Source organism: Sus scrofa, unplaced genomic scaffold, assembly GCF_000003025.6.
Source record: "Sus scrofa isolate TJ Tabasco breed Duroc unplaced genomic scaffold, Sscrofa11.1 Contig1734, whole genome shotgun sequence".
NCBI classification, from domain to species: Eukaryota; Metazoa; Chordata; class Mammalia; order Artiodactyla; family Suidae; genus Sus; species Sus scrofa.
In genome coordinates, this window is record NW_018084938.1 from 76,815 (window position 1) to 89,248 (window position 12,434).

At 36.6% G+C, this 12,434-nt stretch overlaps 2 protein-coding genes across 2 annotated transcripts; one reads left to right on the forward strand and one right to left on the reverse strand.

The window, feature by feature from the left end:
- The first annotated feature begins 289 nt into the window (after positions 1-289).
- LOC106507330 (olfactory receptor 10AG1-like) lies at positions 290-1,270 on the forward strand. The gene has a single exon (XM_013987624.2). It carries the CDS (start codon positions 290-292, stop codon positions 1,268-1,270), a length of 981 nt encoding a protein of 326 aa, XP_013843078.2.
- A 7,309-nt stretch (positions 1,271-8,579) lies between these two features.
- Positions 8,580-9,565, reverse strand: LOC100738443 (olfactory receptor 1102-like). The gene is given in 2 exon segments (XM_013987641.2): positions 8,580-9,277; positions 9,280-9,565. Coding segments are annotated over 2 exon segments (969 nt in total). The 5' UTR covers positions 9,551-9,565.
- Between the last annotated feature and the right edge of the window lie 2,869 nt (positions 9,566-12,434).

Below are 12,434 nucleotides of genomic sequence, written 5' to 3' on the forward strand. Positions count from 1 at the left end.
TTCAGCTTTGACCAAAAGAAATATGTCATCTGCATACTCCCTTCTCATATCATAATTTAAATTAAAATACCTAGGCATACGGATCATAATGGTGTAATTAAAATGCAGATATAACATGGAACATAATTTCAGTGACTTATTTATTGCACTGATTTTTTTTCTGCAGATGAGTTTATAGCTCCTGGTTTCACATCAAATATCCCAGAATCACAGAACACAAGTCTTACAAAGTAACTAAGAATTTATCACAACCAAAACCCATGTCTTGATCCAATTATAAAAGAAGAAAATGCAGTCAAGAAATGTAAATCTACAGAGAGAAAATAATTTGAAAATTACAGAAACGAATCTTACAATCATGATGGAATTTATTCTCTTGGGCTTTTCTGATATTCCCCAATTTCACTGGTTTCTTTTTGGGGGTTTCTTAGTCATATATTTGATTATCCTTTTGGGGAATGGCATCATTATTCTAATAACAAAAGTAGATGCCACTCTTCAGAACCCCATGTATTTTTTCATCAGTAATTTTTCCTTCCTAGAAATCTGTTATGTATCGGTCACTCTTCCCAGGATGCTCATGGACCTTTGGACCCAGAAAGGAACTATTTCTTTTTTAACCTGTGCTACACAAATGTGTTTTTTCCTTATGCTGGGAGTCACAGAATGTTTCCTTCTGGCTGTGATGGCCTATGACCGCTATGTGGCCATTTGTAACCCATTACATTATCCTTTAGTCATGAACCACAAGGTCTGTGTCCAGCTGGTGGTTGCCTCCTGGATCAGTGGGTTTCCAGTCCAGATAGGACAAACATGCCAGATTTTCTCTCTCCCCTTTTGTGGTTCTAACCAAATCAATCACTTCTTCTGTGATATCCCCCCATTATTGCAGCTGGCTTGTGGAGATATCTTTGTGAATGAGCTGGTGGTCTACATATTTGCTGTATTATTTGTCACTCTTCCTTTTCTGTTGATTCTTGGATTCTATGTCAAAATTATCTCTACCATCTCGAAGTTGCCATCAAAAACAGGACGAACCAAAGCCTTTTCCACTTGCTCTTCCCATATCATTGTCGTATTTTTATTCTATGGATCAGCCACTGTCACCTATTTAAAACCTAAATCTCATCAATATGAAGGAATAGACAAACTGCTCTCTCTATTTTACACAACTTTGACCCCAACATTTAATCCTATGATATACAGTCTGAGGAACAAAGACGTTAGAAAGGCAATGAGAAAATTTCTTCCCAGATTATCAGCATTGTGAGACATTTGAAATGACACAAATTATTCTTTCATGTATTTAATTTATATATAGACTTAATTGAAATCTACTTTTCAGTAATGTTCTCAAATTTTTAGTAAGATAAAATGTAATTTCCTTTTAGTAGAGCCTTATGTCCTCAGTTATGGCAGTTGTGTTTATTTACCTTTAAAAGTAAGACATTATTTACAATGTTTTAGTTTTAAAGATCAGTTTCCCCTTCATTGTAAACTAGTGAATAGAGACATGTAACTAAACCAGATGATGTGATATGCAGTATGGTCTATGATTGAAATTAGGCCATTTTTCTATTTTATTATGCCTTTCTCTATACCACAATAGCATTATTAAAGAAACAAAACACTTTTAGATGCAACGGAGTCATTACTAAGTGATTCCCTCACAGGAAATAAAAAAGCCTGAATACATAAGGATATAAGTATAAGAAGTAATAATACAAATAATTTATGTGTAATATGATGTTTACAGCATAACTATTTTTCTAAGCAAAAAAGGGAAATGAATGTTCATATTGAGAAATATTTTATAAAAATTATGTATAAATATAATAGAAAATTAGAGAGTCATTAATCATGTTAATAATAAATCGTTTCTTCTTGTATCCATTTTTTTGTCATCCTTCCTAGACTGACTCTTGATTTATCTATATGATTACCTTTGGCCAAGGGAACATTAATATACAAGAATATCACTTCACCATTCCAACTTGTCCTCTCCAACAATGGAAATATTTCCATCCTGGTGGCAAAAAAGTCCAACTAGACTCCTGACAATGAAAGAGCACATAGAAAGAGACCAAAGGTCATATACAAATGATATAAAGATGGAATAAAATTTCAACTGATTTACAAAGGGCTACTTAAAGTTTGGGATGTCTCTCTTGTTCTCTAAACTGTATGTTATTCTTGGACTTTAAAAATTTCCCAATCTCTTTCTATTTTGAATCTGCATTTTCGTTGTTTTGGAATGCCCATACCTGATAGATTTTCTATTTGCTTTATATATGGACATTTCCTTCACAATATGAGTCTCCTCTGAAATAAAAGTCTGTGCTGAGTAATGTAGATCACATTTGGAAAGGTCATTCAGTCATCATAAAAGGCATAAAGCACACACATTATTAAATATTGAAAATTAGGATAAAAATATATGACCAAAGTGTTTAATCTATAACTCCCAGCACAATAATTTATGTATCTTTTTAAAGTGTTCATCAAGATAGACCAAAATCAGCACCAATTAAAAAAAAGAATATTAAAAAACAATCCAGAATATATCCTCCAGCCACAATGGAATTAAATTTCATTTCATTATTTTGTGAGGGTCAGGGAATGGTGAAGGGGGAGAGGATGAGAACATTTCTAGGTATGATAGGTACCGTCTTGTCTGAGATGATGGTTTCACTGGTGTGTACACATACAAGTTACATCAACTCGTAAGCTTCAGATATGCAGTTATTATTATGCTTCAGTTACACATTGACAAAATGTTAGAACTATTTAAAATTGAAACAGAAACTTCAGTAAAAGAAAACAAAAAAAATCTTTATCAGTGTTGATCTACCAGCAATGTCAAACAAATCTTTTCACCTGCAGTTACATGATACCAGTGGAAATTTCATATTAGAAATAAACTAAAGAAACATAAAATATGGTAAGTATAAGTCTAAACATCAAATATCATATTTTTCGTTTAATTTATTTGAGTACACATGTGTCTTTAAGGAAAACATCTTAACTTTTTTTTAGGGCCTACACCTGTGGCATATGGAAGTTCCCAGGCTAGGGGCTGAATTAGAGCTACACCTGCTGTCCTTTGTCACAGCTATAGCAATGCCAGATCCAAGCTGTGTCTGTGACCTACACGCCAGCTCACAGTAACAACAGATCTTTAACCCACTGAGCAAGGCCAGGGATATAACTCACATCCTCATGGATACTAGTAGGGTTTGTGAGTCACTGAGCCACAATAGGAACTCCCGTTTTTACCATTTTAATCATATGATACCAGTTCATAATAGGTATCTCAGGTTTATGGTAACTTTCTGGATAATGTCAAGGGTTCAGTGTCTACTTAGACCCAGTGGCAGGAAGAGCTTACTGTTAAGAACAAGAGTATTTATCCACAGAGGATGAAAGGGTCTTGCTCTAAAATCCTAAGGGCTTGAGCTATAATCTCCTTTAAGGGCTTTGCAAAAGGCTTCAAATAGCATCCCTATCTGCCATGAACACTTTGAGTACCACTGGGTCTACAGAAACATATGGACCAAGTGATAGAGAAGCTTTCACAGGAGCCTGGACCTGCTGCAAAGCATTCTCTGCTCTGGGCTCCAATCAAAACTAGAAGTTTGTTGGGTCCCTTGGTAAATGGGCCATAGGAACACACTCCAATATGTTGCCTCCAAAATTCAGACAGGCCTACTAGACATTATGCCTCTTTCTTTGTTGTAGAGGATGCCTGATGCAACTCATTATTCTTTTTTATTAATTAAGGCATAGTTGATTTACACTGTTTTCCCAACATCTGCTGTACAACAAAGTTACCCAGTCATACATTTATATAAATGTGTACATTCTCAGTCTTCATTTTAGAAGAGATCCCAACACGCTGCATATCATTGGCCCTCTAGAAATTTCAGAGGTAGAAGGCCCCTGAAATCTAGTTGGATTTATTTTCCATCCTGTGATAGGAAAAAACTTTACCAATAAACAAGAGTAGTTTCTACTTCTTGCTTACTAGCACCAATCAGCATCATGCCATCAGTATAATGGACAAATATTATGCTTTTTAGGAGGGATAGGTGATTAAGAGCTCTGCAAACTAAATTATGACACATAGAGTCAAAGAATTTATACACCCCGGAGGTGAGAGAGTGAAGGTGTATTACTGCAATTGCTTGTCTTACTAACAGAAAACAAATAGTTTCTGGTGGGCCTCAAAGACAAGTGTGGAGAAGATAATTACCTCCAGATCAGGGTCCATGGTATGAGATCTTTTGCTCAAGCAATGAAACCACATCTGGTTCATCAGCTTCAAATGAAGACACACTTGGTTAAGCTTATGATAATCACTATTGCCCTTCAACACCTCTCTTCTGTACCAGTCGAATAGGAGAGTTAAATGGGAACATATTGAGAAGATCCCTGCATCTTTTAAGTCCTTGCCAGTGGCACTAATCTCAGCAATGCCTCTAGGAATGTGCTACTGCTTTTGATATACCATATATGCATGGTCAGTTCTCATGGTTTCCATTTTTATTTTCCCATCATAATACCCCTCACTCCACAGTTCAGGTAACGAATGTGGGGAGTCTGTCAACTGCTAAGTGTGTCTATTCCATTATGCATTCTGGAACTGGGAAAACAAGCACAAGATGGATTCAGGGATTCACTGGGCTCACTGTGAGACAGATCTGAGCTAAAACTCTAACAATCACTTGACCTGCATAAAGTTCTACTCTGACTAGAAGGCCATCGTGATATTTTGGGTCTCTACTGGAATCAATGTCAGTTCAGCATCAGTTTTCAGTAGTTCCAGAAAATCATGATTATTTCCTTTCCCCAGTGCAGGAACCCTGGAAAAATCTTTAGGTCCCTTTGGGAAGGGTTGGGGTAAATATTACAAATATAAATTTTGGGTATTTTACTAGGTGCTTCCTTAAGGGGCACCTTTCATCAAAAGGATTATGGGTCTGTAAAGTGGTTCAAGTCTGGGAATTAAGGACCCATGACTACCTATTTTAATGACTTCAGTTAGACTTTGGTTCATTTGATCTGAAATTTTCTGCTTATACAGATCAAGTAAGAATTTAACAGGTTTCCTATCTATTTTACTTCTAAGAAAACTGTGATTAAGTAGCCAAAGCCATAGGTCTGTGTGAATCAAACTATTCTGATTCTGCTGTCCATTGCAGTAACAAAGACCACATTACTTTTTTTTTTTTTTTTGGCTGCACCTGTGGCATGTGGAAGTTCCTGGGCCAGGGATTGAACTCACAACACAGCTCTAACCAGAGCCACAGTGGTGACAACACTGGATCCTTAACATGCTGAGTCACAGAGGAACACAAATGACCACCTTACTTTTGAGAGTTGGGTGCTGCCAGGTGGCTTCTACCTTTCTGGGATCCAGTTCAAATCACTACGTTTAGAATTCCAGTTTAGCAGCTGTGACCTTTGTAAGATCTGGCCTATGGAAAAGACCATCACGGATATCTTCAAGAATGCTGGGGCTCCCTTCGCAAATGTATATCTCACCTTGCTAGTGAAAGGCATGTCTTTTGCACACTCCCAGTGTGAGTGAATAGATCTTAAATGAGAAATGCACTCTAACATTCCAGCCTCCTTAAGACTTTGAGTCACTTTCCCTATATTAAACCAAGGCAGGTTAGCCATTACCAATTAGCTCACCTTTTGCTCCATGTTTAGCCAACTAACCAAGCAAACCTATTAGAGTTCTTTTTAACTCTGCTATCGGCAACATGAAAGAAGAATCTTGGCTTAGAAGACCCCTAGCAATAAATTTGCTCTGATTCTCTCCACTATTGTCCCTCACCCTCAATAGCCACAAATGTTCCTCATATTACTGTTTACATAAATTAGAGAAATCAGTTCTTCTCATGTAGAGGTATGCTACTTCATACCTCACCTTTATGGGCTTTGTAGGACTCCTGTGTAGTTATAGGTCTAGAAGGAAAGAAGGGTGTTAGGGGTGGGTCCTGATGAGAATCAGCATTGAATTGCACAATGACTGCCTCAGAAGAGGCCTTAGCACTCCCCTTGGCCAGTACAGAGTTATCTGTGTTACTTTAGAATTATCTCCAACAAAGTGATCAGAATGGTAACACTATATCTATTGGCCAGATAGACTGATCAAAACGTGGAGGATCAATATCCCAACTTCATCAGGGACTTCTCACATGTTCTTGTTACAATTTTAAGGATTCCTTTTATTCTACAATCACAGTGCCCTCATTTTAATAGTAGATAGTCTGTGAGGATGGTGATTCTGCATTGCATTTTCAGAAAATTTATTTCTGCCACTGCTGGAGATAAGGGCAGGCAATGAAAGTTTGAAGACATTTATGTAGCTCTCATGTTGGGCAGTTGAAGCCATGAGATTATCCTTTCCATTCCCTAATTTGCCCAATGACGTTAGAAGCAACAAATCAGTCTTGTTATATTAATTAGCCAGATTAAAAATGTGTGAAAATATCATACACTTAGCCACCCCGATCCTTGATCCTTCTACTTTATTGCAAGTAACCAATTGTAATAATTGAATAGCTCTATTGTCAGACCACACCACAGACTATCAGTGAAGACTACTAGAATATTACTAGAAATCATCATTGGTGTCTTTAGATAATACTAATGCTTAATCATCTTAGGCATTCAGTTCCAGAGTTGCCAGAACACATCTATATAATTAATCCTTAAAATTTGGATTCCCTACAGCTATTCTCAGTAGCAAAGTCTGAATTAGTCAGGGTTCTCAAGAAAAGCAGAACCAATAGAACTGAGTCAAAGCTGAGTCAGAGCCAGTAGGGAAACCCATGATGATGGGTGTTGTCATTCCTAAGTTTAAATATGATCTGGATAAATGCTAATTCCTAGTGTCTGTATACTTGGAAGTAATATAGAGTGGGTTTAGTGGACATGTTGACTGAACAAATGAAAGCAAAAGAAATGTATCCTCTCAAACAGCATGGTCATGACACCAGGAATTTGAACACGGAATCTGTGGTCTCTGAATTAAAGGCTGGGATTCATTTGCTGCAAATGTGTAGATGTAAGGATGATGCAGGGTTATATAATCTGGAGTCAGGTGCCAATGACTCCATGAAAAGTGGATTGGGAATACATGAGCTGTGATATTGCTATACATGAGATGATAATTGCTTATCAGATATAATTGTAAAGTAACTTATACTTGCACTGGAGCCTGTCCAACGTGAGATATATGGGGATGAAAGTTAACAGTTTACATTTAACGTGAAGATTACACGTGAATATTCCTCTGCATATGTTCGCATGCAAGCATGGAACCGTGTGTGCGTGTGTGTGTGTGTGTGTGTGTGTGTGTGTGTGTGTGTGTGTGTGTGTGTGTGTGTATTTGTGTTTGTATACTTGCAAATAAATCCAATACTTGCAGGCTGAATTCTTAGGCCCCAATAACTCAGAATGTAACTGTATTTGGAGATAGAGTCTTTGAAGAGGCAGTTAACTGAACAAGATGGCTTTAGGGTGGGTCTTAGACAATGTAACTACTGATTTTGTAAGAAGAGATTCAGGCACATAAATTCAGAGAACAAATGATAACTTGATGACAGAGAGTGAGGATGCCATCAAGAAATGAAGAAAAGAAGCATCAGAAGAAATTAGTGCTGCCCTTACACTGACTTCAGATATATAGATTCCAGAACAGTGAGAAAATATAATTGTTATTTATTTATTTTTATTTTTTTTATTTTATTTTTTGTCTTTTTGCCTTTTCTTGAGCCACTCCCACGGCATATGGAGGTTCCTAGGCTAGGGGTCGAATCGGAGCTGTAGCCACTGGCCTAGGCCAGAGCCACAGCAATGCGGGATCCGAGTCATGTCTGTGACCCACACCACACAGCTCATGGCAACGCTGGATCCTTAACCCACTGAGCAAGGGCAGGGATCGAGCCTGCAACCTCATGGTTCCTAGTTGGATAAGTTAACCACTGTGCCACGAAGGGAACTCCCAAAATTCTGTTATTTAAACAAAAAATTCTGTTGTTTAAACAATCTGTCTATGGTACTTTGTTATGTCAGCCCTAGCAAACTAATATTACCATTATTAGCATATATACATATATATGTATACATGTGCATGTATTTGCGTATTTACATATGTATGTGTCTGTGTGTGTGTGTATATAAAACTGCATAGGAATTCCCACTTTAGTGCAGTGGGTTAAGGATCCCACTCAGTGGCTCAGGTTACTGCAGGGATTTGGGTTTTATCCCTGGCCTGGCATGATGGGTTAAAGAATTAAACATTGTCACAGCTGCTATGTAGATTGCAGCTACCACTCAGGTTTGACCTCTGTCCCAGGATCCTCCTTATGCTTGGTGTGACCAAACAACAAAAAAACCTCCATAGGTAGTAGGTTGGCTATGATCTTTATTTTAAAATATACAAGAAGGAGAGGAAGACATTCATAAACTTCAAGAAAACAAATAATTATAACTTTCTGATATGAAGACAATAAGCATGTTTCAATTTCTTTCAATTTTATGTTTAATGTGAAAAATATACTTTATTAGCAAATCATTTTTTTCCCAAACACTCTCTTCACTGCCTCTTTTACATCCTTGTTCCTCAAACTATAGATGATGGGATTCAGCATGGGAATCACAATAGTATAAAACACAGACACTATCATGTCATGATCCAAGGCATAGCTGGAATTTGGTCTCACGTACATGAAAAGAACAGTGCCATGAAAAATTGACACTCCAGTTAGATGAGAGCCACATGTAGAGAAGACTTTTCTTCTCCCTTCAGCGGAATGCATCCTCAGAATGGCCGACAGAATGAAACCGTAAGAGACCAGGACAATCGATATAGTGGATATCTCAATAGAGCCGGAAAAGTAGAAGACAAGAAGCTGGTTTGTGTGAGTGTCAGTGCAGGAAAGAGCAAGGAGTGGAGGGATGTCACAGAAGACATGTCTAATTTCATTAGATGCACAGAAGGATAGGCTAAAAGTAGCCACTGTGTGTAAAGCACCATGCAAAATGCCACCAATGTAGCAGAAGATTATAAGTGGCACATAGACTCTGGGTGACATTCTAACTGAATATAGGAGGGGCCTGTAGATGGCTTCATAGCGATCATATGCCATTGCAGCCAAGATAAAGCATTCTGTGGTCCCAAAAGTGAGAAAGAGAAACATCTGTGCTGCACATCCAAGATAGGAAATAGTTTTATTCTCTGATAGGAAATTGACCAACATTTAGGGGTGATAACTGAGGAATAGCAAGCATCCAAGAATGATAAGGCACTAAGAAAACAGTACATAGGGTTGTGGAGCCGAGAATCGATGATGACCAATAAAACCAATCCCAAATTTCCTATCAGAGTAAAAAGATAGATTGCTAGAAATAGGAAAAATAGGAAAACTTGCAGCTCAAAATCATCTGTAAAGCCTATCAATATAAACATGGTGACATCAGTCACATTTTTCATCTGAACGCTGTGTAAATCCATGTCTGATGGCAACCCTGACATTTCAGTTATTAAGTTCTAAAGGCAGTATCCAGCAAAAATAGAGTCCACTCAATTACAAACTCATGTTTGTTTCTAGAAGGGTAGATTAAAATTCCTTGCAGTGAAGGAATGGACAGTGATCATAAAGTTGAGTCCAAGTGGATGCATTTTGCTGTATAAATAAATTAAAGAAATTATTTCATTCTGTTATTGGCTAAATATGTCATGTTAAAATTGTGTAAATTTATGTGCATTAGATTTAATTTCCAGTATATTAATTTACTACATTTTTAATATCACATCATATTAAAATTCACAAAGAAAAATGAATATAGGAATTTTTAATCCAAAAATATTATAATAGAAAATACACATCTGAATGCTAATCCTAGATTTTCTACAACATGCATACAATTTACCATTAGTAAAATGGAGTAAATACTCTTACATCATAAGATTGTATTGAACATAATCAATGTGAAAATTATTTAACTTTAAAATGTCCTAGATTATTAGTTTTTATTTTTCAACTTGTCATATTGCAGGGAGCCGAGGAGATGCAGGAGGCCAGGGAAGGGAACTAGCCTGATGGCACAGCTCCGAGGGCAGGTTTAGAAATATGGAAAATGGCTTACCAGGTGGCACAGTTCCAAGGGCAAGCTCTAAAAACAATGAGGCTCACCTGCTAACCCGACAACAATGGCAACAACAACAACAAAATGAAGGCTTTGCACAACAATGCAAGAATAAAAGTCGCTTCTTGGAAAAATCAGTCTTTCCTGTTATTAACTTATTATTCAGCCTTTCCTGTTATTTGGTATTCTTTGTTATTTTCCTATATTGTGACTCAATAAAGTTGGAACAGTAATAAAATAATAAGAGCTTCACCTTGGTGGAATTCCCCTTATTCAGATCTAATGTAGGTAAAAACAAAGTATTCATTAGTTTGTTACAAGTAAAAATAGGTCTCAGAGGTAGGTAATTGTGGAATGTATAATAGGTTAGAATAGGTTAGACATACATTATTCTTGATGGAAAAAACATAATAATAATCTTGCTTTTAATGAATTTTGTAGGAAGCTTTTAAGTTTTAGGACATTAAGTTCCTTTGATATAAAAAATATTTTTTCATATTGTCCCCAGACCATAATGCTTTGAAGTTAGTACCCCAAGCTTTAATCTAAAAAATGAGTTTTTGTAAATGTCAAATTTTTGTGCTTGTGACCTTTCTAGTTATTAAAGATTAGCTTAAAGCAATAAAGGGTGGTACTTGCTAAGAGTAACCACAAAACGTTTTGTACCAAATCACCTTATTTTCATATAATGTTTTTTTCCGCATGATGTTTTGTACCCGTTATAGTTTTACATGATGCATTGTATCTGTCAGTTTTAATTAAAATTCTTAGGACACAGTGTATATCTACTGTACCATGTAGTCTAAAATTTAACTTTTAAAAATATGATCTAAGCACTGTGATGTAAGTTACAGTTAAGCTGTCTATATAAACTGCTACCCATGCTAATAAAATTTGAGCAGTCCAGTGCCCTGAAAGAAGGGACAAAGAGGCTGTCTCTATGTGCATCCGCCAACACTGTCTATCCCCACAGGAACACCCTGGCTGCTGGAGCTGGACTCTGGTATCATATGAGACAGGCTTTTGCAATCAAATCATTTTATGTCCTCTATTCTGGTTATGATCTCATTTCATTAGTATTTCTGGGTGTGGTGAATGGACTTTATTCTGTAGATAAATGCACCAAGTTTTGCAAACAATGCAGATTATTGTTTTATTGTTGTTTTGGTTTGGTTCTTTGTTTAATAACTTTGCTTCTTGAAACACATAAAACTACATTGTAAACTTTTGGCCTCTGCAGTTTATTTTATGGTTATAGGTTGTCAATTTTTTGTTATTGTTGTTGTTGCTTTAAGGGCTGCACCTGTGGCATATTTGAGGTTCCCAGCTAAGGGTCAAATTGGAGCTACAGCCATCAGCCTACACCACAGTCACAGCAACACAGGATCCAAGCCATGTCTGCAACCTACACCACAGCTCATAGCAACACTGGATGCTTAACCCACTGAGCAAGGCCAGAGATGGAACCCACAACCCCATGGTTGCTAGTGGGATTCATTTCTGCTGCATCACAACGGAAATTCCCTGGTTCTCAAATTTTAACTTAATGGCAATTCAAAGTTTTTGTCTATAAATATACTCATTATTCCTACAAATATTGTATATTTTGAGACATATTTCTATCAAAGATAATTTATGGTTATGCCTTTAATGTATCATATTGCTTATGAAGTTTCTATAATTACTATAAAACACAATTGTTCCTCAGTAGGGGTGGGGTGGTTCCAGAGTCCCCTACCCCATAACCAAATGAGAGATGCTCAAGTTTCTTATGTAAAATGGGCTAAGACTATACGTAATTTACACACATCTTCCCATATACATTAAATGATGTACAGTTTACTTATAATGCATAATACAATGTGAATGTCATGCAAATAATTGTAAATGCAATGAAAATGCCATATAAATAGTTGCTGGTGCACTGCAAATTAAAATTTTCGTTTTTGAAATCTGGAAATTACTATTTTCCCAATATTTTTGATCTACAATTGATTGAATCCAAGGAGGTGGAATTTTTGTATCCAAAGGGCAGACTGTAAATATCTCTTGATAATAGATAATAAAACTATTTATAGAAGCTATTGATAAAAGAAGCACATCAGAGTATAAGCTGCAATGTGGTGTTTTATGATTGCTCTCTCTCCCTATGCCTTAAGATTGTTGCTTATTCAGTGGAGTATGAAGAAATAAAAGTGCATAACAATCAAAATATTAGAGTCACCAGTATCTATGTCTAAAGCCTCTATCATTGAAACAATTAAATATTG